Source organism: Saccopteryx leptura, chromosome 12 (assembly GCF_036850995.1).
Source record: "Saccopteryx leptura isolate mSacLep1 chromosome 12, mSacLep1_pri_phased_curated, whole genome shotgun sequence".
NCBI classification, from domain to species: Eukaryota; Metazoa; Chordata; class Mammalia; order Chiroptera; family Emballonuridae; genus Saccopteryx; species Saccopteryx leptura.
Window position 1 is genome coordinate 32,229,039 of NC_089514.1, and position 27,765 is coordinate 32,256,803.

The 27,765-nt window shown below is 40.8% G+C and overlaps 1 protein-coding gene across 1 annotated transcript; it reads left to right on the plus strand.

Annotated features, from left to right (window-relative positions):
- Positions 1 to 343: 343 nt before the first annotated feature.
- On the plus strand, positions 344 to 27,765 carry PON3 (paraoxonase 3). Its single transcript, XM_066354280.1, has 9 exons — positions 344 to 453; positions 1,917 to 1,987; positions 7,652 to 7,707; positions 13,857 to 14,022; positions 19,019 to 19,145; positions 22,305 to 22,505; positions 24,330 to 24,411; positions 24,673 to 24,801; positions 27,512 to 27,765. Exons 1-9 carry the CDS (start codon positions 380 to 382, stop codon positions 27,668 to 27,670), a joined length of 1,065 nt encoding a protein of 354 aa, XP_066210377.1. The 5' UTR covers positions 344 to 379; the 3' UTR covers positions 27,671 to 27,765.

Genomic DNA, 27,765 nt, shown 5'->3' on the forward strand with positions numbered 1-27,765 from the left:
ACGAGCACGAACCGGGCTTTAACCTGCGGGTCCGGGCTCGCCCGTCTGTACTTTGAGCCTTGAGGGGGAAATAAAGAGAATTCCGCGAGACAAGGTCTCGCTTTGAACCTCGTGCGTAAAGGTGGCCTTGAACAGCAGAAAGGTGGCCCAGAACCCGGGCGGCGGGGCGGGGCGCGGCGCAGAGGGGCCGAGGGACACGCGCCACAGCCGCGGCGTCCAGCAGGGTCCAGCAGGGTCCCCCAGGGTCCCGCAGGGCCCCGCCGCACCTGCGGGGAAGGCGGAGGGCAGGGCGGGCCGAATCAAGGGGCGGGCCCGGAACCTCTCGCCACGCCCTCCAACAGGACTTGGGGACGGCCTACTGTAACTGGGTCCCCGGACCATGGGGAAGCTGGCGGTGCTGACCCTGCTCGGGGCCGGCCTGGCCTTAATCGGGGAGAGGTTTGTGGCATTTAGGTGAGTTTGCATCTTGATGGGGCGTCCTCAGCTCTTTTTGCTCTTGCAAGTTACATCGTCGTCTGCCCGGTGCCACCTTGCTGGCCGGTAGGAAGGAGCAGTTTTGGAACCTCGCTCCTTACTTCAGCTAGGCAAACTGAGGTGGAAAGGGAGCGAACTGCTTCCCGTTCCTAAAACAGTGGGGCAGAAGCGCCCTCCTTTGCTTCCTGGAAGTCACCCTCCCAAATCTCCCTTCCAGGTCGCTCTCTGCATTCTGCTCCTACGAAAACTCCTGCTCCTGCCAAAACCCCGTTGGAAGCGGTGGGTTTGGGACAGGGGACCAGGCTACCACGTTAGATTCTTGTGGCAGACTCTGACATTGCCCAGGGCCAGTTTAACCTTGAAGAAGACTGGGTTGCAGAACTCACCTCAGAGCTATTCAGACAGAAGGGGAATGAGCTGAAATGTTCAGGTGGTAACTGGCATTTTGTTGGTATGGGACCTTTTGAATGGAAAGATCTAAGTATGATAGGCAGAAATATCTCAGGCCTGAGTTAATACTGGGCTGGAAGGGGGAAATGTTGGGTGATGCCACACATCTCTGAGTGTACCTAAAATCTCTGGTTGTCTTCACCTGTGTTTGGGGTGCTTTTATTTATTTCTCTACATAGAAGCTGGAATATCTTGAGGAGCCTTTTGGTAATACTATCTATTTCAGCTTGAGTATGTGTATTATATTATATACATATTATAACATATAATATTATAACACTTTCTCACAGGGCACTCCAGTTAAGATAATTATTAAAAATAATTATTATAAAGTAGAGCTAAGGCATATATATTTTTTAAAAAGTGACAGTAAGGTAAGTCAAAAGTGTAATCTTCCTGAATACTGCTTAATAAAAATTTAAACTTATCCCTGGCATTTAAATGAATATTTCACTGTGAAAACAATAACACAATATTGAATATAATGTGGCCAGTTCAGCATAAAAATTCTAAAATGATAAAGTTAAAGCAAAGGCTACCGGGTTTAGTTACAAGGGGAATTTGAATTTGGGGAAAGTAGTTAGGGGAGGTAGATGGGTCAAAAGGCAAGGCCATAGTGGATTAAGGAGAACCAAAGTGCAGATTTATATTAGACTATGATTTATCAAATTAAATAATATATCTTATACGTTTAAGTGAATAGTACTATCATCAATAAATATCACTTATTTGGGCAACAAAGTGTTATTCATATATAGTTATATTTTAGTCTTTCAACAGCAACTGGGTGAGGTTAGTTGATATAAGCACATTGCCCACATAATGTCCACATTATGTAAATTAAATGTAAATACAAGGAGCTGTGTACTTACTTCTTATGCTACCTATAAATGATGAAAGAGAGTTAATGCCTATGAAAGTAATTAAAAACCGTGTTTAGACATTGATTTTGGAAGTCATGTGTTGACCTCTAGTGTTTTCGTCTTCCACAGACAAAGATTTAATGTATTTCGAGAAGTGGAGCCAGTAGAATATCCTAATTGCCACCTCATTGAGGAAATTGGTATGTATGGGACAGTCTCCGGAAGGGTCTGCACAGTTTTTTACTCACAATCCGCATGACCGAGGCTGCCAACTGGTTTAATCTCCTGCTACACCTTGAACCTTTCAAGTTACCCTAGCCACCTAATCCAAGGTTTTCATGGGGCCCCTTCATTGCGAAAACTAGCTGCTTTTTCTCAGTTCTCTTTCTTACTGATGTCTATCATTTGAAGAATGTCACTGACAAGTACTTGGCCTGTCCCTCGCCAAACTCTCTTCCTGGCCCTTCTGTGATATTTCATTCCCTCTCTGTCTTCTTCTGTTGCCTATCTTATTTCTCCTTTTTCTTCTTCCCTCTCCTTGATATTTCTGGCTTCAAGCGTCACTTTCTTCAAAACCTATCTGTAAGTACCAAGAAGAATATGACTTAGCCTTTATCCTCAAGGATCTCACAGCCTACTGAGATGTCTTTAAAGAAATTAGCTACAAATCCATAGCTGGATCCTTAACCTCTCAAATGGCAGGTGTTTTTTTCAAGTTTCAAATCTACTTTATTCTACTTTGCAGTTCTGGTATTTCCTCCCTTAAACCCCCACTCACAACCAGGTCTTCTTCTAGACTTCTCTCATGCATGACATTCTCAAAGAGACTCAGTTCACAATCCAGAAACCATTGTTTTCCTCTCGTTCTTCATTGTTCCACAAAACACATGTTGACATCACCCTCCTAGTACCCCCATATAGGGCTAATCCCACCTGCTAGTTACTGTGTGACTGCTTATTTGGGCTCCAAACCTCCCATTTCCCTAGAGAAGTATACTTGAAAAAAAAAAAAAGTTCAGCTAGATTCTGTTTACTGTCCCAGGAATGAATCCAACTTTCACTTTCTCACCTTTGCTTATGAAATTCTCTTCATTAATTTCTTCATCTTTGCTTTCTGAAATCAGCTTAATTCTTATCTCTGAATTATCACATTTCGAAAGCTGGTTCACTTATGACACCTACCACCTACTTTATTTTATAGCTGGCAGTGTTTTCTCTTTCCCCCAATATCAGAGTACAAACTCCCTAAGGTCAAGGACTGGAACTTATCTATCAATATGTGACAGGATGACAGCATAGTTTATTGTGAGAGAAGTTTATAATATAGATATATAAAATCTGAAATAAAAAAGAACCCTTTTTTTTTATAAGGCACACTCTTAGGTAAGAGATGATTTTTTTTATTATTCATTTTAGAAAGGATAGGGAGAGAGAGAGAGAGAGGAGAGACAGAGAGAGAGAAGGTGGGGAGGAGCTGGAAGCATCAACTCCCATATGTGCCTTGACCAGGCAAGCCCAGGGTTTCGAACCGGCGACCTCAGCATTTCCAGGTCGACGCTTTATCCACTGCGCCACCACAGGTCAGGCTAAAAAAGAACCCTTTTTGTCCCTGGCCAGTTGGCTCACTGGTAGAGCGTCGGCCTGGCGTGTAGAAGTCTCGGGTTCAATTCCCGGCCAAGGCACACAGGAGAAGCGCCTATTTGCTTCTCCACCCCCCCCCACCCCCCCACCCCCGCTCCTTACTCTCTGTGTCTCTCTTCCCCTCCCGCAGCAGCCGAGGCTCCATTAGAGCAAAGATGGCCCTGGCGCTGGGGATGGCTCCTTGGCCTCTGCCCCAGGCGCTAGAGTGGCTCTGGTCGCAGCAGAGCGACGCCCCGGAGGGGCAGAGCATCGCCCCCTGGTGGGCAGAGCGTCGCCCCCTGGTGGGCGTGCCGGGTGGATCCCGGTCGGGCGCATGCGGGAGTCTGTCTGACTGTCTCTCCCGGTTTCTAGCTTCAGGAAAATACAAAAAAATTAAAAATAAAAATAAATAAATAAATAAATAAATAAATAAGAACTCTTTTTTAAATTTAGTTTTCTTCCTTTCTTCCCCCCCACCCCTCAATTTCTAAAATAAAGTTGTCTGGCTCTTGTGCACCCTGGTCTTTGAAGAGGTTTGTGCTACTGGCTAGAAATCAGGAAGAGTTGAAGACCAACTCCTTCCTAACTTTTGTTTTCAAAAACCCGAGCTTTTGCACGAAATTCTGATGGAGAAAAGATATGACTAGGTGGGTTTCTGAATAACCAGGAACCTTGCCCAGCTGCATGACAGTATTCTGGGGAAGAAGCAAGACCTGGGAAGGAATGACTACATGGCATTTTTAGGCAGGCTGCATTCTTTGCGTTGTGTGTCTCAGCCTGAGCAAAAGTTATGTGCCCATGCAGGATGTAGATGATCTAAATCAGAGCTTTTCAAACTGTGTGATTGTCAAATAAAAAAGAAATGACAACAGCCAGCACAACAATAGCTGTCTGGTATGGGAGATTAAAAGTTATACTATTTTTTTTGTCAAATAAGCAAAAATCATATTTGTTGGTGTGCCACCCAATGTTAGTAATTAGTTTGTGTGTGCCATGAAATGAAAAAGGTTGAAAATTGCTGGACTTGATGATTACTAACATCCAGTTCTTCTCTCAATTCAAACAGATTTGAGAAACTAAAACCATAGTTATCTTTGTGGGACATTAATCAATGTACTGATTATCCAAATATTTTGAAGTGAATGATTTAAAAGAAGCTGGCTGGGAGTAGAAGAAAAAACATGCCATGTTACTTCTTGTGTCTAATAGCATATTTACATCTTATTATGGAGAGCTAAACAAGTTAGAATGATCATGGATCATTTGTCAATGGGACAGTATTGGCATACATTTAAAAATAATAATACTGCCTAGTGCAGTGGTTCTCAAACTTTTTGAAGTCGGGGTGCATTTAAAATCCTACAATTAATTTTAGGCACACTATATACAAATTTCTGAGAAATATGTTATAATAATTAAGTCAAATATTAAATAAAAGAATATAAAGTCCAGACGTGCTTTTATGGTAATTAAATGAAATAAATATGACAAAATTAAATTTATTCTGAGATTAAAAAACATTTTTATGTTACATTTTTTGTTATGCTTTTTAGAATTCATAAAGAAGAAGGGTTAAAAAAATAAAAAAACAACAAAATGTTATCTTTTTACATATATAGATACATTCTTAGTAAGATTTAGTAAATTTGGCAGGTCCTGGTGCAAATGTGTTAAGTTTTTTCATTCTTGTGTTTATGAGAAACATGAGCCTGATGTGTCCTAGCAATTTCTTCAATGTTTGGCCATTATTTGAAAGGCAAACTCTCATTTCCTCGTTAGTACATTGAAGAATTCCTGTCATTTTACTCTTAATTGTGTTGAGTGTAGACAACCCCCACCATACATATCATCTTACTTTATACCAAAGGATAGAAGAAACTTGCCTCCAGTCTTTCCGGAGAACATGGGGGGTAGTGTAAACAATCCAGCACCATATATTGCTTCTCGGCCTTTTGGCTAAGATCAAGTGCAGCACCATAGCTTAATAGGCTTTTGCAACCTAATCAGGCTAGTGAGGTGGGGGGGTTGGGCAAACTGTCAGCTTACAGCCAATTCCCCACACCTCTGTCCCCCAAAAATCTAAACTCCAAAAACCCTGTTGGTTTTTTGGTCCCCAACAGGCACATATTTCTCTGGAATACCATAGGGCGCACCTGGAAATCTTCTAGGGCACAGCAGTGCGCCCTAGGGCACACCTTGAGAACCACTGGCCTAGTGTCTATGAACATTCTGCTGAGTCCTCAGCCTCAGGATGGGGATATTTACATTATCTTCATAGCTGAACTGTAAGGTTGGTGCTGCTATCTGTCCTTGCAGATTAGGAAACTGACATACAGGAGAATGAAATCACTTGCCAATGGTCTAGAACTAGGCAGATTATGAACCAGAATGGTTTTCTTCTATGCATTGTACCCTCTGTTGTGTAGCACCGCCTTTCTTATATACTGCCAACACATTTTTATTATGAAAGATTCAGGAAAGTACAATGGTAGCAGAAAACAGAAAATCTGAGGTGCAAAAGGTGAAATATTAATAAGTTGGTCTGACCAAAAATAGGCGGGCTGAATATTAAAGAAAAGCTCACTAATGAGACAATACTTGCAAGACCCAACTATTTAATGAGTGGATGGCTTTCCGAGGCAATAGAAACCTACGGAAGGATTTTAGGCAGCGTGTGCTAGGCAGTAACAGAGTTGGGGGAAAATTCTGATTTGTGTTTTCTTTAAGACCTAGACTTTTGTGGTTAATTTTTATTGATGAAAGAAACTCTCTTTTTGTTTTTCCTTCCCCAATATTCTTTGCAGGTAGAAAGGATGAAAGATAAAATAATCCTAACCTCCAGAAATCATGTCTTATAGGTCTTTTGTATTAAGTTCATCTTTCCCTCAAGGCTTTGCCGATGATCTAGAGCTATGACTTTACCTTGTGTGTCCATCCTGTGGCATGACTTCCACCTCATTCTGTTTGTCAGAGTTGTGACAAAGGTCTACCCAAGTTCAAGGGGAGAGAATATAGACTTTACTTTTTTTTTTTTTTGAAGCTGGAAACGGGGAGAGACAGTCAGACAGACTCCCGCATGCGCCCGACCGGGATCCACCCGGCACGCCCACCAGGGGCGACGCTCTGCCCACCAGGGGGCGATGCTCTGCCCATCCTGGGCGTCACTCCACCGTGACCAGAGCCACTCCAGCACCTGGGGCGGAGGCCAAGGAGCCATCCCCAGCGCCCGGGCCATTTCCACTCTAATGGAGCCTTGGCTGCGGGAGGGGAAGAGAGAGACAGAGAGGAAGGAGGGGGGGGGTGGAGAAGCAAATGGGCACCTCTCCTATGTGCCCTGGCCGGGAATCGAACCCGGGTCACCCCGCAAGCCAGGCCGACGCTCTACCGCTGAGCCAACCGGCCAGGGCCTAGATTTTACTTCTTGATGGAAGAGTATAAACATCACATGTTAAGAAGAGCATGTGGCCATGATACGTATTGATTCTACCAGATTTGTAAAATGCATTTTGCCATACTGGATAACCAACGCCTTTACCCTCAGCCCTGACTGTTTGGGCCATGTCACTGTTGCTCTATCTCTCTACTAGGAGCCAAGCAAGTCCTTTTTCATCCCGATCTCTGTCATAACTTACTTATTATGTGTTTCTTTCCAAAGAAAAATACTCAATACTAGCTCTCAATGGAAATCTGACCAAACTCTTTCAAATTCATTTATATTTAATAGTCTATCTTAGATGTATTACCTTTGTAAAAGAGAGCAAATAGTATAAAAAAATTCCCAATATGATTAGATAATAATAAACTTTTTAAGCCTCAACAAGTTGGAAGAAGAGAAATGCTTGGCAGAGAGGCCTTTAAGAGATTTTTACAATAACGACTTTCCAAATGTTATCACTTGGTCTATAGATCAGTCTTCTATGGGAAATAAAGTTGAATCTCTCAGGACAGACCCTAGGTATAATTATTTAAATAATAAATCTAGAATATCAATTTATTTTATGGTCATTTATTTTTTTCTCCTGAGATGGAATTCTAAAAAAAAAAAAAAAATTTGTATTGGAGTCTGACTTGGGTTTTACTTTACAGTAACATGGCTTTTGGATTCTTAATAGTCAATATAGTTTCCCAAGTAAATAGTTGCAAAAGTCAATGTCGTTTCCAAAGGAAGCTCAAAGTTTTGACTGTGTGATTTATCTTTTAAACTTTCAAACATTCATCTTTCTGGTCCTCCACTTCTTTTGCAGAAAATGGCTCTGAAGATATTGATATACTTCCTAGTGGGCTGGCTTTTATCTCCAGTGTGAGTATTTCCCATACCCCTCAGATACTTGTGTCAATAACTGTGTAGACAGCACATTAATGTAGCCGACTACAGCTGCCAGATGGACCCCTATGCACTCGTACCACCTGCGGGTAAACCAGTCAACTAAAAAAAAGTCAAAACAAGATTCTGGAGGCCTCATCAGGACGCCACAGGAGTGCTCAGGCTTGCTCCCTGTGGCAGTTGCATACTCAGTGGGGTCTCAATAAATGTGTAATGATTTTTGTTAAATTCCTAGACTGATGTCTAGATCTGTCCCTTTGCTGTCCGTTCCCATCTTTGCTGTATTTGGCTGGGCCTCAGCTTCCGGTAGCCATCTTATCACTAACTAATATTCCTCTCATCGTACGTGTCTGGAGCTCAGTAAAGCTTTGTGGATTGAACGTGACTATGTTGCTCAATTAAAAACCCGAAGTACTTTCCATCTTGGGTTCTCTTTTATGCTTTCCAGCTCTTCTAAGGAGAAGTAGCAAAAAGTCTGCATTTCATCCCCAATACCACCTTTATGGGCTTGCGATGATCAGGAAACTATGCAAGTGATTTAATTTCAATTAATTAAATGTATATGTTATGAAGATGTTGAAAATCAGCATAAGTTTGTTAAATCAGTTACAATTTGAAACGAGACATAAAATGTTGAAAAAGCAGATTTCTTTTCAGTGTGAATTCTGATTTCTGGAATTGTATGCCCAATGTTCCATTTTAGCCTCACCCCCCCCCCCCAAAAAACAAAAAACAAAAAACCAAAGAACATGAACTTTTAAATCTATATAATTTGGGCCAAAAGAGGGGCACACATAATGACCTTTAATGGCCTGTATTTCTAAATTCTTAAATATGCACAGTATAGTCAGGATGTTGTCTGTATTTTAAATTGCTGGAGATGGTGGTATGTATACGGGGTAGGTGGGTGGGAAGAATTTTATTTCTTTAGTTTTCCTCCAAAATCAACAATAAGACAAAACTGTCTAGAAAACCCATTTCTTTGTTGACTTACATTTCTATTGCCAATTTAGATTTGCAATGTTATACCAAATAGACCTTTCAAAATGATTGTTGTATAGCTAGGAGATTTCTTTGCTGTTAGGGAAATAATATCTGTGGTTCATACTGTGTGCTTCTTTTCTATTTTCACTGGAACTAAAAGTACCAAATTATCGCCATACGGAAAATAGAGATTTTCATCACAAATAATTCCATGTGAAATATTAACACGAAGTGTTAAATAATGGAGCTCTTTTTGTAAAGTAATAAACAACTCATACCTATGGGCTAAGGAGGATGTTCTTTGCTTGTTTTTAATGTTCATGACTGTAGTAAATCAAGTCCCTGTTCTTATTTTCCTCCTGTCACCCTTTCTTGCTGTCCTAGAACATGTTTGGAAGCTGCTGATTTCCAAAGTAATTCTGTGTGATGGATATTTTTAGTCTACGTAGAGGCACTGAGCAAGACATTTGCTTCCTTACCTTGGTCCTTGGCATGCTTCTCTTTGCTCCCTTCTTTACACATGTAGACTAGCTTTTAGTTCACTGTGAGGCCTCACTGTGGTTGCACTTTACTTCTTGAAAATAGTCTTCTCTGACACTGTTTCATTGGGTGAGGTGCATCTTCTCTGGTCCTTGTGTGCCCTGTACTTAGGCCCTTACATATGATACTAAATCTGATGAGTTTTCCTGGTGCTGCTTCCCTAGATTTCAAGCTCCTCAAGGTCAGGACTTTAGAGAGTTCATGGCCATTCTCAGCACATAACGCACTTCCTGGCATACCGAGGTGCTTGAATCTTTACGGAATGTATGTGCTGGTGAATGAGGCCAGTGGACAATTTCAATGCCTGTCCATACCTATGTGAAGTCCGTTGGGGAAAAGAAGATGCCTGGACCTCCAGGTGATTTTCAGTGGGGAATGGTATCAACAGAATCGCTTGCAGTAACTGGCCACACATTCTTACTCAGCTGCCTTAAACAGAAAACCAAGAGACTGTGAAGCCATTTTTAGAGATGTTTTATTCATCATGACACTTAATCTAGGTCAAGATTTTTGCATTTCTCCACCCTTATTTCCGTATCAAATTAAATTCCTCTCTAGAAGAGCCAGTCCTTTTACTCATTGGCAGTGCTCTCACATTTCTCCAAGCCACCATGGCACACTTGCTGTGGTGTTCTGCCTTGACCTTCCTTCCTGGGTGGTATTCTCCACTATCAAATCTTTCTGTATGTGTGTGGCAAAAGAAGCTGACTAATTAATGACTTGAATGATTTAGGCAATTGGCTTCTCTGCACTTAATTTTCCTCATGTGAAAAGGTAAGGTTTTTCCATGGCTGCTAGCTTAGTTGATTGGAGTGTTGTCCTGATATGCCAAGGTGGAAGTTTCAATTCCGTGGTCAGGGCACATGCAAGAACCAACCAATTAGTACATAAATAAATGAAACAACAAATCAATGTTTATCTATCTATCTCTGAAATAAATAAATACATTTTAAAAAAAGAAAAAGTAAAATATTTCATAGGTAAAAAGGGAAGGATTAGATGTCTCTGATATTTTTTCCGCTCAATGGTGCCATTATCTAAGCCACAGGATTTGAAGACCAATTGACTATGGGGTAAAGAGTAGACTTAAAGACTGAATTTTATGGTGTGATATTGAGGAGAAGAGTGATGCCCTTAAAGGAGAATAATATATGTGGATGAGAGGCAGGATTCGAGGAGAGGATATTGATTTAGGTTACAACAATTTGATTATGCGCTATCCCTAGGAAGAAGTTGGGAATGCAAGATAGAACCTCAGAGGGCGATTCCAGTTAAATGTGCAGATTGAAAAGTCATTGGAATAGAAGAACTACCTGAAGCCTTATGAATAAGATCTGCAAGGAAAGAACATAGAGCAGGAGGGAGAGAAGGATGGGTGAGGACAGACAGAAGGAGGAAGAGGCAGGAAACCAAGCAAGACTTCTATCAGGAAATCCTACTCTTTTTTTAACAAGAAACAAAGGGGTTTACCATTGTGCCCAAATGCCACAGAGCCATAAGCAAGAGAAAGTAGAGAGGTTATCAAATAAGAAATTTTGGAGGCCATTGATCCGACCTTTACAGAGGCATTTCTGTGAACTGTAGAATACTGATTTCAGGCAATTGAGAGTTCAGGCAAATCAACTCAGGCAACAAGATCAAGTGGTTTCTAAGAAACTTGATAGTGAAGGGAAGGCAATATAAATGTCTGTTAAAGAAGTAGTAAAGTTAGGGGCCAATGAAAAATGAGAAAATTTTCAGGAAAAAGAAGGGGGCTTTGGTAAAAATAAATGGAGAGGATATAATTTCTAATGACAGGGCCTAGAGAACAAGAAACCAAATAAACAGGTGATGGAGTTAGCTTTCTTTCTTTCTTTCTTTCTTTCTTTCTTTCTTTCTTTCTTTCTTCTTTCTTTCTTTCTTTCTTTCTTTCTTTCTTTCTTTCTTTCTTTCTTTCTTTCTTTCTTTCTTTCTTTCTTTCTTTCTTTCTTTCTCCTTTTTAGGTGATATGCAGGAAGGTGGGGAGGCAGAGAGACAGGCTCCTGCATGTGCCCCAACCTGGATCCACCCGGCAAGCCCCTTAAAGGACAATGCTCTGCTCTTCTGGGGAAGTTGCTCTGTTGCTCAGCAACTGAGCTATTTCGGTGCCTGAGGCAAGGCCATGGAGCCATCTTCAGTGCCCAGGGCCAACTTGCTCAAATCATTTGAGCCATGGCTCTGGGGGAGGGAGAGAAGGGGACATGAAGGGGGTGGAGAAGCAGATGGTCACCTCTCCTGTGTGCCCTGACTGGGAATAAAACCCAGAACATCCACACACCAGGTCAATGCTCTACCACTAAGCCAACCAGCCATGGTTGGAGTTAACTTAAGAACAGAAGAAGGATACTCTTTTCTTAAAAAAAAAAAGGAGAATGGAAGATAATTGATAAAATGAAGAATTACTGAGGTAGAAAGCAGAGAATCAGAAGGAATCCATACCGGATGGCGTATTTGTTTGTGATTTTTTTCCCCCAGAGAAATAAGAGGTAAAGTTATCCATTGAGAATAAAGAGGGAGAATTTGTGGGCTCTGAAAGATAAATAAATGTAGAATAGACACTTGGAGATATGCAATTGATTATCTATTAGAATGAACAAAAGGCTGATGAATATCATTGAATGTCTGGTTAAAATTGGGATAATAACTTTGCATGTAAGTTTTCAGTCCTGATTTTAGACTCGCCCTGAAGAGGTGGACCAGGGCAAAAGGAGTTGGTAGGGAATTGGAGAAAAAAATGCAGTAAGCAAAAGTTGTTGGCTTCCTTAGAAGACAAGCTGTTGATTTAGATAACATCAGAGATCTGGAAGAAGTATGTGACTTAAGTATGGTTGGCATGCTGATCTCTTCTCTAAGTATGATGACTTAAGAGAATGTAAGAGGGCATAGCACCTTCTCTTATGTGCTTCTGTGTACCCTGTGGGGGTGGTGGGGGCGTGGTGGTGTCAGGTTTTCACTAAAATTTAGGCATTGGCCCTGACCGGTTGGCTCAGTGGTAGAGCGTCGGCCTGGCGTGCAGAAGTCCTGGGTTCGATTCCCGGCCAGGGCACACAAGAGAAGCGCCCATCTGCTTCTCCACCCCTCCCCCTCTCCTTCCTCTCTGTCTCTCTCTTCCCCTCCCGCAGCCAAGGCTCCATTGGAGCAGAGATGGCCCGGGCACTGAGGATGGCTCTGTGGCCTCTGCCTCAGGCGCTAGGGTGGCTCTGGATGCAACAGAGCAACGCCCCAGATAGGCAGAGCATCGCCCCCTTGTGGGCATGCTGGGTGGATCCCGGTCGGGCGCATGCAGGAGTCTGTCTGACTTCCTCCCCGTTTCCAGCTTCGGAAAAATGCAAAATAAATAAATAAAATAAAATAAAATAAAATTTAGGCATAGAAAGATTATTCTAAAAAAACTTGAAGATCTACAGTCACTCCCTAAGTGATGTGGAGGGGGACAGTGGAAAAGTCAAGAATAGAATTATTATAAGTAAGAGTTGTGTGTGTATGTAATTTACAAGAAAGGGAAGGGAAAGGAAGAGAGAGAACATAGAGTATGAAAGAATTAAATTGCGTGTAAGTGGAAATGAGAGTACAAGAAAAGATAGTTGATTTTGACCTGTATGTATCAGAGTGATGAGGGAGGGATGCAGGAAAGAAGTGGGCTGAGTTTTGTAACTTTCGTAGAATAAACCAACCTCAAGATTTGACACAATGACCAGAGATGGAGCAAATGCCCGATGCATTCAGAATGCCTATGACTGGTTGCTAAACACCTGGTTCTTCCAATAAAGAGAGCCACTGTCCAAGCTACTGGCATGAACTTTTTTTTTTTTTGCATTAGTTAGAAAAAAAGATCTATATTCAAATTTTCAGATATATCCATAGGAACAAAAGAGGTCAGAAATAGTCAACTCTGAGACTAGTTTCTCTAAATTAATTCTTGGCTAATTCTACTACAAAATATGGATGTAGGGATGGAAGCAATACTGTGAAATTGTACACCCCTTCTCTCTGCCTTGAGGAATGTTAGTTATAGACTATCAGGCCTGGGTAGATTCTTAGCCATCATAAATTTTGAATTCTTCATTTTTTAAATGAAGAACCGGAGGCACAGGCAGGCCAAGGGACTCACACAAAGTAACACAGCCTAGACTCTTGCATTGTTTTTTGGCTAAACCCCTTTTCTCCATATTAAAAATTACTTCGGGTTCTTCCTATTCCCAGTGGTTTAGATCAGTGGTTTAAAACTTTTAACACTTGGGGACTGGTGAAAAAAAAAGAGAATTATTTCAGGGTCTGCTAAGGCAGAAATCAGCTAAGATCCTTTGGACTATAATCTTCAAACAACATCAGGGTGGTTAACTCTCAGCCCAGCATGAAATTTCTGGGGGACTGTATTGGCAATTGAAAAACACTGGCTTAGATGACATTGGTAATCCCTCAGATCAGAAATTGGCAACAGCTAACAGAGGCAGAAGTCCCAGATTCTTAAAGAAATTCAAAGCTTTGAACAGTTTTGCTAGGCTTTGAGCTTTTTAACTTCCACATGAAAACATTGTTTTAATATGTATAAGATGTACATACTTACTCTCTATTTTTTAAAGGGATTAAAATACCCAGGTATGCCATCCTTTGCACCTGATGAACCAGGACAAATCTTCATGATGGATCTGAATGAGCAAAACCCCAGGATACAGGCACTAAACATCAGTGATGGTTTTGACAAAGCATCATTTAATCCACATGGGATCAGTACTTTCATCGACAAAGGTAAAGCCTGAATGTTTCGGAATAAGGGGGCAATGAGGGAAATAGAAATCACTTATCCCCAACGACTTGACATGCGTGTGAAAGGAGAAAAGATGCTATTTTACATAAAGATGTACATGTGTAAGGTAATAAATGTGTGTCAGAACGTTTTTAAACATTGCGTTAAAGAAGGAAGACTAGAAGTCGTAACTCTCCTCTTCCTCCCATCTCTTTTTCTTCTCATTTGACCATCAAGATCATTTGCATATTGTTCTCAGAAATCTAACTTAGAAATAAAAGGCCCTTTGAAAACAATTGTGTGACATTTAAAACATAACATAGAAAAAATAGATAAATCAGATTTCATTAAAATTAAAAGTGTTCTGTTTCAAAAGACACAATGAAGAAAGTGAAGAAACAACCCAGAGAATGAAAGAAAACTTTACAAATCATCCATCTGATAAGAGGCTTGTATCCAGAATATATAAATAATCATTACAACTCAACTACAAAGAGACAAATAACCCAATTAAAAAGTGGGCAAAGGATCTTAGACATTTTTCCAAAGAGATATACAAATGGCTAGCAAACACATGAAAAGCTGCTCAGTATCCTTAGTCATTAGTGAAATGCAAATCAAACCCACCATGAGATACCACTTCACACCCACTAGGGTGTCTATAATGAAAAAGAACAGACAATAACAAACGTTGACAAGGATGTAGAAAAATTGGAACTCTCCCACTTTTCTGGTCTGATTGTAAAATGGTGCAGTCACCTTTGAAAGCAGTTTAACATAGTATTAGCATATGATCCAGAGAGTCCGCTCTTTGGTACATACCCAAGAGAATTGAAAAGCTAGGTCCACACAAATACTATGCACAGATCTTCATAGCAGCATTACTCCTAATACCCCCAAGTTGTAAATAATACAAATTCCCATCAACTGGTGAATGCATAAAAAAGTGGTATATTTATATAAAGAAATATTTTTCAGCAATTAAGGGAATGAAGTACTGATATATGCTACAACATGGATGAATCTTGTAAACATTATCTTAACTGAAAGAATTTGATCATGCAAGGCCACATATTGTATGATTCCATTCATAGCTTGCCCAGAATAGACAAATCCATAGAAACAAAAACTAAATTAGTGGTTGGCAATGGTTGGGGGAGTGGGAAACAGGTAGTGACAGTTGTTAGATATGAGGTTTCTTTTTGGGGGTAATGAAAATGTTCTGTTACTAAATAGTGGTTATGGTTGTACAATTCTGTGAATATACTAAAAACTACTAATGTGTATATTTTGAAAGCATGAGTTTAATGGCAATGGAATTACATCTCCAAAAAGCTGTTATAAAAAAATACATTAATATACTGTTTATGCTTTAAAACTATTTCCACTATTACTTTTCAGTTGTTGATAGCTCATAACTCCAGGTTAATTTAATTTATAAATATTTGTGGGTCCACAGAGCACAGAGAAAGTAAGCACAGTGAACCTAATTAATAATAACTACATAAAGAAAAGGTCAAATGGGAGTGTTACAATTCAGAATCTTTCAAGACATGGTGTATTAATTCTCCCAAATACAGACTAGAATTACAATGCATTATTAAGTATAAATTTGCTGAACTGATTTAATGAATAAAAAGAAATTATTCATAATTATTTCTATTCACTTCTCCAATAACGTTGGTTTGCACCAACACAGACTTGTTGAACTTTAAATAAATGGGTACCTTTAAAAATGCTTGAATGCTACCTTATTAAGTAGGTTAAATATTCCTCTGAAATCTTATATGGGGTGGGCAAAAGTAGGCTTACGGTGCCTTAGCGACAGTCTTTTGCATAATAAAGCTATTGAAATAATCGTAGCCCTCACGTCTTTTTCCATGTAAACAACTGTAAACTTATTTTTGCCCAGCCCTTTATATCTGTTTATTTACTTAGCAAACTCTTCTTTAAAAGATAATTGTACTGGCCCTGGCTGGTTGGCTCAGTGGTAGAGCGTCGGCCTGGCGTGCAGGAGTCCCGGGTTCGATTCCTGGCCAGGGCACACAGGAGAAGTGCCCAATCTGCTTCTCCACCCTTTCCCCTCTCCTTCCTCTCTGTCTCTCTCTTCCCCTCCCGCAGCCTGGCAGCCAAGGCTCCAGCCAAGTTTGCCCGGGCGCTGAGGATGGCTCTGTGGCCTCTGCCTCAGGCGCTAGAATGGCTCTGATTGTGGCAGAGCGACGCCCCAGATGGGCAGAGCGTCACCCCCTGGTGGGCATGCTGGGTGGATCCCAGTCGGGCGCATGCAGGAGTCTGTCTGACTGCCTCCCCGTTTCCAACTTCAGAAAAATACAAAAAAAAAAAAAAAAAGATAATTATACCAAACAGTATTGTATTGCTTTATAGTTTATAAAGCATTTTCATGTACCTGGACATATAATTTACTTATTTCTCAAAATAAAACCCTGGACCCAACTTGACACTTTCCCTTTCCCTGCCCCAGTCAGTCAACTAGTTACAATGTCCTGTCTGATTTCCGTCTTAAATATCTCTCCTTGCTGTCCAACTCTCTCCATCCTCACCACTCCCATCCCAGTTCAGGCGCCAAACATGTCTTTATGATGATGATTGCACCTCCCCTCTATTTTCATAAGCAAAAGTTATTTTTTGAGAATCTGATCATGTCACTCTTTCCTTGAAATTCTCCATGTTGTTCCCATACTCTGACAATAAACCTCAAGTCTCCAAGTTACCCTGGGTTTCTAGGCACAACTCCCACACATTCTGGCATCTGGGTTTCCTCTCCACCCCACTGGACACCACTCTCCCCCCGACTCTTTGGACCGGCCACATTGATTTTCTTCTAGTCCTATAAAATGAGAGATGCCTCAGTCTTTACATCTGTAGGGAATGTCTTCCCGCTACTTCTGGCTTCCTCTTCCTCATCATTCAGGCCTCAGCGCATTGTCACCTTCTCAGGGAAGCCTTCCCACCATCTGTTTCAGGGTACGAACCTTGCTATATTTCTTTTTGATGTACTTCTATTAACATTCATCAAAATGTCAATTAATGTTGTTTATTAATGTTAAAAAATACTTTCTTTTTCTCCTCCACTAGTGCTCTATAGCGAGCTCCTTCTTACCTTTGGAGCCAAACCCAACTGTCACTTTTCCAGTGGCTGCCGCTCTGTGAAGGAGGCGTCTTCCACTTCTGTTTCTTTTATTTACTGATTATATCCTCCCTGTTTTCTTCTCTAGAATAAAATCACCATAAAGCACTTATGACTTGTTCATTGCTGGATTCCCAGAGTCTAGAACCATACCTGTTGCTCTATGAACATGCATTAATTGAACAAATGAACAAACTCTATGAGGCAGGAAGTTTGGAAATTAACACTGTTTTATAGATGGAGAAATGGAGTTTAAAGAAATGCACCGAAGGATAGCTTCACTTCTGTCATCAGAAAATGGCAGTTCCAGAACTAGAACCCAGGTGGTCTTACTTCTAATTCTACACCTTTACTTGAGTGAAAATAAGGTTCCAGTCTCTACTTGAATCATACAAAAGCCACCACTTCTTTTGACATTCAGCAAGACATAGGACGCTTCACCAGAAAATGTGGAGTGATCAGATTAACCTGGAGCTATTTTATTGCATGGAATAGTGTTAGAGGTGAAGGTTATCTTGTTTCTCTTTTTGTTTTTTGTGGTGGAGAGTGAGGATTGGTTTGGGTTTGGGTTGTTTGTTCTCAAATGGGACCAGTTTATAGTTTACATGTTAACCTCAGGCATATAATCAGGCTCTCAGAAGCTGAGTGTATTATGATTGACATCTGACTTTGTTAGTCATCTCCTTTAATTATGCATTTGATTCATAAGGCCAAAAGACACATAAATTGGAATGGAATGAGAAGACAGAGAAGAGCATTATCCTCACCTAGCGTGGCTTCTCTGAGGGGTCCTGTGGAGACCTGAAGAAGGACAAGGCCAGGCAGCACATGTATTGCTCCTGCTGTGTCCACAGGAGAGTCTGGGTGGAGGGCCTTGTGAGGGCTAAAATCCAACTCAGTTCTGCTTGCCTAGCCCCTGGCCCTGGAGCGGAGCCGGGTCAGACCGAAAGAAAGATTCATCTGTGAGGGAGCCCCTTTCCTTAAATTGGATCAAGGTGGTTCGGGGCCATTCCAGTGCCTGGGCCTGCTGCATTATATGCTTGGAAACCCATCAACGGAGGGAACAGGGGAGCTGAATGCAGGTCAAGTCCAGAGGAGAAGATGGGGGTGGGCCTTTTCAAACTCCAGAGCTCGTCCGACCTAGATTCAGAAAATAGTACTTCGTGAAGTCGGATTATTTCCCTCAGTCCTGTTCAGAGCAGTTCACGTTCCAATATGAAAACAGTTCAACATTCTTGAGGTTAATAATACCCCAAACTGGCTAGGCTGTTTCCTCTGGCATTTATGTTTACATTTCCTGCCCATTGGGCTCATTAAATATTGTTACTGCAACCTTAGGTAGTTTGACTTGTGTCAGAAGTTCATTCTCTAGCTGGGAAGTGTTGCTTATTTTAAGATACAGAGCCCTGACATTCCTTGACCATATGTTGCACTGTAGGCAATTCTCACTGAAAAGAATTCTCAACAAAGCTTTGTGTGCTTGCACCCACTCCTCCTGTTGAAGAGTCATCCAGGGAAACTACATTGTTTATGCACCACTGTAGTTGTGTATCTTTCTGTTAGAAAGGGCGGGGGGGGGGCAGGTGAGACTATTGTAGAGGTGTCAGGGCTTGGCTTTGTCACTTGGTTGTGGTGGGAAAATTGCTGACAAGTCATTCACTTTTTGAGTCTCAATTTCTTCAATAAAATAGAGATACTGGCTTTTGTCCGACTTACCTATCAGATGGACTGTGGCGATCAAATGCAAGATGTATAAGAAAAATCCTTGGACGTGACCAAGTTGTATACCAAGTCTCATAGTAGTTGCAATAGAAGTAAACTTATGAGAAATTATGCTCTTTCCACTTCAGACCATACTGTGTATCTTTATGTTGTGAATCATCCCCACATGGAGTCCACGGTGGAGATATTTAAATTTGAAGAAAAACAACGTTCTCTGCTACACCTTAAAACTATAGAACATGAACTTCTCAAAAGGTATGGGATTAATTTGCACTTCTATTTATTTGGCACCTCTGCTGTGTGCTTTGTTTTCCTGGGTTCAGCAGGCTTCCTTCAACTTTTGTTTTGTAGCATTGTTTTCTGAAGCTTTCTAAAGGTTCCCATGGTGACACTGCCCAGCACCTCACTAGAAATTGCTGTGTTAGTATTGAATATCTTTATATTTTCCAACTTCTTAAAAGCATTTTAATCCTTTAAAGGTGTTCAATTAGATTCCCAGCTCTAATTCTATTCTTTATTCCACAGCAATGCAATACTAGTCAGTATGGGGCTCTCTTTAAACACCTACACCCATTTCTAGCATTTCTAGTTGTCTTGGTAGGTTGTGTTCTGAGAGTCATACCCACTGGGAATTAAAACCAACCTCTGGATGGGCTATTTCTTTGTTCAATGAGAGCTTTAAAGTGGAATTTGAAAAAAGCCAGTAGGCACATATAAAAATTCACACTTGCCAAGCTTTGATGATGTGCCAGGCACTGTACCAAAATACTTAATTCTCACAACAGCCTTTAGTGGTAGGCATGAGTAAACTGAGATTCAGAGTTTTAGATAAAATAATTGCCCCTTGTTACATAATTTGTAAGTGGTGGAACCAGAATATAACCCTAGTTCTGCCTGAATTTAAAGCTGGGCTCTAATCACAATGATAAACATCTTTCTTATAGTCTTGAAAGAATAGTAAGCTGTTTAGTGGATAGGTTGCCTGTTTGAAGGCTGTAACAAACAAAGAAGAATTTGTTTAGACTCTAAAACAATAGAGGTTAATCTTTCCTTAGCTAGAAGAATGGGAAAACAAGAGGAAGTGCACCTTCTAGCCTTTGCTCTCTTTTTCAACATTGTGTCTGAGCTTCTCCTATAGAATCTGAGAACCAGAACAGCCAGAGGGTAAGAGACATAAGAGAAGTTGAAGTTACCGAACTCTTCTCATGATATTTTGTGCTGGGTTCTGAGACACAGGGGGGACCAGACTGCCATGGAGTGGCTAAGAAACTGGACAGGTCCCTTAACCTGTGCTTAATTTCCTCAGCAAAATGGGGATTCTCTTATTGGCATAACTCACTTGACCAGTGATTGTGAGGATCAAATGCCATAATATATGACCTCACAGGGAGAGTTATTTCAGAAATCACAGCCTGAGGAAAGTCCTCATACATGACTACTTGATTAGGAAGTACAATCCCAGGACACAAAGGTGAGGCAGGTCGGAAAGGGTGTTATGTGTTGAATTGCGTTCCTCTCAAAAAGATATGTTGCAATGTTAACCCCAGTATTTCAGAACATGACCTGATTTGGAAATAGGATCATTGGTAGATGTTATTAGTTAAGGCCCATCATATTGGTAGGCCCTTAATCCAATCTGATTGGTGGCCATATAAGAAAACAGATTCGCAGGGAGAATGCCATGTGAAGATGGACAGTGAGGTTGGATTGATGCCTCTACAAGCCAAAGAATGCTGGGGCTACTGACAGCAAGGAGAGACCACAGGACATTCAAGGGGAGCACAGCCTTGTCAATGCCTTAATCTCAGACTTCTAGCCTCCAGAATCATAAAACAATAAATTACTGTGGTTTTATGCTATCACCTAGTTTGTGGTACATTGTTATAACAGAACTTCTAGAAACTCACATTGGGGACAGTCCATAGCAAAGACATTATTAAGTCAACCAAGACTAAATGCGTGGAATTATCTCCCAAAAAGCAACTTAAGGACAATCTGGCCAAGGTAAGAAAGGAAGAAGAGCTTATCCACCAGCTCTGTCTCCCACTTGTCAAAGGTTTGCTTCAAGAGGTGTTAATTCCCATACATGCACAGTCATATCTGGTGCTATCCTGTGCTTTGATGTCAACACAGAAGCCTGCAGTGGGAGTCAGAGGCCCCTAACAGGCCTGAGGTAAAGCACTATGAAGCTGCACTGTGGAGCATCTGTCAAACATATAGAGCTGGTTGAAGTAGGGCCAACTGGAACAGGGCAGGGGAGGTTTTGAGGATCTACTGAGGACCTTGAGAGATGCCCCATATACACACTGACCAAGCATTTTAAGGGGTAGAACAAGGTGTTATGAAATGCATCATGAGAGAATTTAATTTAATCTGTGGGGTCAGGCAATGCTTTTTAGAAGAAGGAATGCTTACACTAAGATCCAAAAGATGAGTAGCCCAAAGACCTTAGGAAAGTCTTTACACATCAAAACTTCAAAATATTATCCTGACTGATCCCAATTTTTCTCTCCCAATTAAATCTAAAAAGATCTAATCTTTTTTGTTTTACATTGTTTTCAAGTCACTGTCTCCTTTTTACTTTTCCAAAATGGAAATGACTTTTTTTATGTTGTAAGAGTAAGAATTGCTTTATTTAAAAATGTCAATGGCATTGAAGAACATTTATCATATAAGAAAGAACGGCACTTATAATTACATTACTCAGATAAAATACAAAGACCAGGACGGACTGGGTTATAGGACAATAGCAGAAAAGAAAACCCTAACATCTTCAGTGGTTCGAAACCAGAGTTTTGTCTTGTTTTCTCACGATGCAGTACCTCTGATGTAGATGATACAGGGCCTAAGTTTTATATCATCCTCATGTAGGGTGCTAGGACCATGCTATGTATCATCTGAAAAGTTGCTGGTTACTGGGGAAGAAGTGGGGAAAGCATGGTGGGTCACAAACTGTCTCTTAATGTCTTTCATCCAAAAGCCACACACGTCACTTCATTTTATTTGCCAAAGCAAGTTGCATGGCCAGGCCTGATATCAAGGACATTGGAGAAGCTTAATTCCAGAAAAAGGCGAACCAGAACTATTGGGAAACAGCACTACAACTGCCACAGATCCTATTATAAACACTTACCAGTCAAAAGATGTGGAGTCTGAGGCTTATTTGTGTAATTATTTGTTTTTGCTGACTTTTGTGGAAGGAAAGAGGGAGAAAACAACAAATGGCTAAAAAATAAAAAATCATGGGCAATGAAAACTTAATACTTTTTGTAGATTTTTAAAATTCCTACTATTTCATGTATACTTTTTCACACAGATGAACATACTGGTCTTTGCAGAGATTTGGTGATTTTGACAACAATCACTATTTTAAAATATCCCATGGCTTTCTCTCCCTCTCTGTCTCCAACTTAGTGTGAACGACATTGTGGTTCTGGGACCGGAACAGTTCTATGCCACCAGAGACCACTATTTTACCAGCTCTTTCATGATAATATTGGAGATCTTCTTGGACCTTCAGTGGACTTCTGTTCTTCTCTACAGTCCGAGAGAGGTCAAAGTGGTAGCCACCGGATTTAGTTCTGCTAATGGGATCACAATCTCACCGGACAAAAAGTAAGGCTTTTTTCTAATTTTTCTACCTTGTGGCCTTAATATTTTAATTGACTCCTTCCCTTAAGAGGTGGGTTACTTTCTCAGCTTATGTAGTCAGTATATGTGTGGAGGTATCAGGCATGGATCAGGGTTTATACTGAATGTATGATCTTAAGTAAACCATTTGCCATCTTTGCCCGTTAAGCTCACTCCAATGAAATGAAGCATTTGGACTCAAGGATATAAAGTCCTTGTTCCAACTTCTTATGTGACTTTAGAAACACACTCACCTAACACACTAAAAAGGAGAATAGAGACACATTATCTCTGCTTCTTATGAAGCTGGAAGGCCTTAACCACATATACTAAGTTTAGTTCCCCAAAAGTTATTAGGGAAGGAGGCCCAACCTAGGTTGGAAATTGCAATTGTAAAAGTTTCAGACTTACTGATTCTCTGCAGCAAAGTTTTCTATAAGGAAGCACATTTTATTCAGCATGCAGTTTTATGAAAAACTCTTTTAAAGTGTTTTAAAAGAGAAGATGTTTTCAAAAGAAAAGTACCTTGAATATTGGTATAGAAATTTGAGGTGATGAATAGAGATAATCTCTGTGGAAAACAACTGTAAGTTTTCTTCCTCTTTTTAAAAAATGACTGTGGCTGAGCTTCATGGTCATCTGGTTCTTCTTTCCAAGGGCCAGTTTTTGGAAGTGTAGACTCCTTTTATCCTCTAAGCAGTCCACTTCCCTCCATTCAATTTAAAGAGTAAAATGTGACTCCCAAGTAATGAGATGGTGCCTATATATCATCTAGAAACACCAATGGCATTACTTTATAGTCACAGCACATATTCAAAGTTTATTTAAAGCACTTTAAGAATATTAAATATAGTCCTGGCCATTTGGCTCAGTGGTAAAGCATCAGCCAGGTGTGCAGATGTCCCAAGTTCAATTCCTGGTCATGGCACACAGGAGAAGCGCCCTTCTGCTTCTCTACTTTCCCCCCTCTCACTTCTCTCTCTCTCTCTCTTGCTCTCACTCTCGCTCTTTCTCTCCTGCAGCCATGACCCTATTAGAGCAAGCCGTGTGGATGGCTCCATGGCCTCTGCCTGAGGCACTAAGAAGAGCTCTGTTGCCGAGCAACAGAGCAATGCCCCCAGATGGGCAGAGTATCACCCCCTAGTGGACCTGCTGGGTGGATCCCTGTCAGGGTACATGCAAGAGTCTGTCTTTGCTTCCTCTCTTCTCACTAAATTAAAAAATATATATATTTAAAATACCACTCCATGGCCCTGACCGGTTGGCTCCATAGTAGAGCATTGGTCCAGCATATGGACATCTGGGTTTGAGTTCCAGTCAGCATATACAGGAGAAGCAACCATCTGATTCTACACCCCTCCTCTTTCTCTCTTTCTATGTCTCTCTTCCCCTCCCACAGCCATGGCTCAGTTGGAGCAAATTGGCCCTCGGTGCTGAGAACAGCTCCATGATTTTGCCATAGATGCTAAAATAGCTCAGTTACCAAGCAATAGAGCAACAGTTCCAGATGGGTAGAGCACTGTCTGTAGGGTGTTTGCCTGGTGGATTCCAGTAGGGACTCAGGCAGGAATTTGTCTCTCTTCTTCCTCGCTTCACACTTAAGAAAAACAAAAAAACCCACTCCATTATCTATCTCTCTCTCTCTCTTTCTCTCTCTCTCTCTCTCTTTTTTTTTTTTTTTGGCTGTGTTTAGAAAGGCATTACATTGGTACATTGAACTGTTGTGAATTTTTATATATATTCTTTAAAATAAAATTTAGTGTCATCTCAATACTACTTGCTTACATGTAAATATTATTTACTTCAAAGGTATATCTATGTAGCTGATGTACTTGCTAAAAACATTCATATAATGAAAATACTTGACAACTGGGATTTAACTCAGCTGAAGGTAAGATAACTCAGCTTGCCCACACTACATGCCTCTTACAGTAACTCCCAGGCTTGACCTAGGAATGTGCTCCTTGAAAGAAGGATTGATAGCTATTTTTTAAAAATGGCTGTGAGAGTATGCTTGCACTTCTTAAAATTCAGTAACAGAGCCTGTTAAAAATACCAATTTCAGGAGCCAGAAGGAGCTGGTATGAGGGGGAGGGGTAAGGTAAGGAAGAAAGTCAAAACAATGTCTTCACTACTTCCTCTTTGTTGGAAGGTAATACAGTTGGACACCTTCGTGGATAACTTAACTGTTGATCCTGACACTGGAGATATTTGGGCAGGATGCCATCCTAATGCCATGAAGCTGTTCATGTATAACCCTGAGGATCCTCCAGGGTCAGAAGTAAGTTCTTTACCTTTCTGAGCTCACAGGCAAGGCTATGAGACAAGCCTATGAGACAATTTGTTGAGGTGACTTGGAAGAAGTCAGTGGGTCACATATGATGTTCCAGACCTGAAAAAATGTACATAGGAGGCCCTGGCCGGTTGGCTCAGTGGTAGAGCATCGGCCTGGCATGCAGGAGTCCCGGGTTCGATTCCCGGCCAGGGTACACAAGAGAAGCGCCCATCTGCTTCTCCATCCCTCCCCCTCTCCTTCCTCTCTGTCTCTCTCTTCCCATCCTGCAGTCAAGGCTCCATTGGAGCAAAGATGGCCCCGGGTGCTGAGGATGGCTCTGTGGCCTCTGCCTCAGGTGCTAGAATGGCTCTGACTGTGGCAGAGCGACGCCCCAGATGGGCAGAGCATTGCCCCCTGGTGGGCATGCCAGGTGGATCCCGGTTGGGCGCATGCTGGAGTCTGTGTGACTGCTTCCCCGTTTCCAACTTCAGAAAAATACAAAAAAAAAAAAAATGTACATAGGGAATGAGTAAAGATTTTGTCAAGGAGAGGATATATGGTCCATTAACTCTTTCAGGTTACCGGGTGCCAATTTAGTATCAGTGCTAGATAGCGTGTCCCATCCAGCAAGGGTTATACCTGCCAATGGGAATACTGGAAAAATATGAACTTGAGTATTCATATTGACCCAGATAGCATTCATATTGTCCATCAAAGTTTGGGCTTAGAGCAGGCCCTGACATTAGACAAAGGGAGAGCCACATATGGACCCACTTTCCAACATACTACCAAGCATGCAGCTCAAACAAAGGGTTTAAATGACTGTAGTCTAAAAACAAAATTAATTAATTTTTACCACCAGGTTCTAATATATATAATAGTGTTAAAGAATGTCTCATTTTAAAGATGTTATTTGTGTTATTTAACATTTCTTTTAAGACAGTAGCATATGCCATTGAATTTTATATGGCATTAAAAACAATAGCATAATGCATTGCATTTTCTTTTTCTTTTTTACATTACATTGCATTTTCTATAGCATTGAGTTTAAGAGTAAAAAATATCTTAAGTTCAATACAGATATAAATTCTTGGAAGTCATACTCTGAGGTATTTATTCTCAAAATTTATTGAGCACTCATTACATATCAGACTTTGTTTTTATGGTTAGGTTATACCACCAAACAAAATATACAAAGATCCTTGCTCTTAGGGAGGGAGGGAGACAAAAAACAATAAGGAAAAGAAATAGTAAATTATATAGTAAGTTTGAAGGTGGTAAGTTCTATGAGGAAACGTATAATAGAGTAAAGAAAATCAGGATTACTGAGAACAGGGGGGCTGGGCAGGTCCTATTATTAAATATGGAGGTCAGGGTAGGCTTTAGGGAGAGGGTAAGGTTTGAAGAAAGATATTATGTTTCAATCTAAATTTGGAAAGTTGGGAAATTGAGATTTAAACCCTCGCCTGATTAGTAATCAGCCAATGGATAAATTTTAACATACAGTTATTTCTGTTTCCAATATTGCTGTTCTTCTGTTTTTAAAAATTGTTTCTCTGGTTAACATATTTGTCACAGCTTCTTAAAAAAAAAAAAAAAGACAGCAAGAAGTGTAAAAATAAAAAAAGTCCAGCCTGAACCTAAAACCTGAAGAGTTGTTACCCTAAGCTAGCAAGCTATCCTCCCTTAGATATGTGCCCCCACAAAGTGATAATGTAACTGTCCTACAGACACCCAACAACAACGTCTGCTTTAAGAGACCTCGCCAGGGTCACGACCCACTGCTTGAGAACCGCTGATCTATATGATGATTTGAAAAACTGTATAGGATCTTTCTCATGTCTCTATTTTCAAGTTTAATCATTTGTTTATTTTAGCTAAGACTTCTTTCTTCGTGATCACTAACACCCTTCCCTTGAGTCTGGTGTTTTCTACATGAGTTCCCAGCTTGTGTATTTTCCTGTAACAAACCTGAGACAACATTGTAGGATTTTCCTTAAGATAAAAAGCCAAAACTCAACTCAGAGTTATTCTAATGGAAGATATCAATATAGACTCATGAATCGGGAATTTCAAATTGTTTTTTTTTCATTTCTATTTTGTCCTGTTTGAGTGAACTTTCTCCAGGCTGTTTGGAAACCTGAGCTCTTACATATTAGCTGATTAGCAACCAAAAGTCCCGGTATCCTACTCCTGGGGACCACTAGCAGTATGAGGTCGTGATTGAATTCTAAAGTATGCATTTTTTATGCTTCCTAGCCACTTCTCAGATGTGAGGCTGTGACCACTACAACCTTACTGGTTCTGATATTGGATTGGTCTGCTAGCTAGAGGTCCCTTTTTCATTTTTTCTCATGTTTCCCCCACTGTGCTGTAGGCCTGGTCCAAAGCTAAACCCTTCCCAAAGAGAAACACTATTCGCTCAAGAATTTGCTAAGAGCATCCACTGGTCCTCACCTCCCTCTGTAGGAGATGTCTGAACTATCAAAACTGTGTAGACCATCCACAGACCAGGCTAATGTCAGGTAACCTGACTGCATAGATATCATTAGTACATTAACATTCCCATTAGAAGAAGAAAAAAAATGAAGATATACAGAATTTTTGCTTATTGATTTCTGAGAGATATATTAGTCCTGCAGTTTTGGGGGAGGGAATGCATTACTGAAGGATGATTGTTCACAGGGTGCACTAACAGATCATGTTTTCCTGGCAGGTACTTCGCATCCAGAATGTTCTATCTGACAAGCCCCAGATAAGCGTCGATTATGCCAACAATGGCTCTGTGCTTCAGGCCAGCACCGTGGCTTTCGTGTATAAGAGGAAACTTCTCATAGGCACCATATTTCACAAAGCTCTGTACTGTACGCTCTAGGCTCCAGATAGTTCAGAAAGGCTACATGTTTGATAAAAGTAAACCCCTAATTCTATGATAAGTGGAACTGCAAATAAATGACTACACCCATAAAA

Excerpts from the sequence above, each read along its gene's own strand:
- PON3 (XM_066354280.1), top strand. The coding sequence starts at position 380 with ATGGGGAAGCTGGCGGTGCTGACCCTGCTCGGGGCCGGCCTGGCCTTA. Across the intron at positions 7,708-13,856 it reads GGCTGGCTTTTATCTCCAGT|GGATTAAAATACCCAGGTAT; the intron begins GTGAGTATTTCC and ends TATTTTTTAAAG. Across the intron at positions 24,412-24,672 it reads GGGATTTAACTCAGCTGAAG|GTAATACAGTTGGACACCTT; the intron begins GTAAGATAACTC and ends CTTTGTTGGAAG.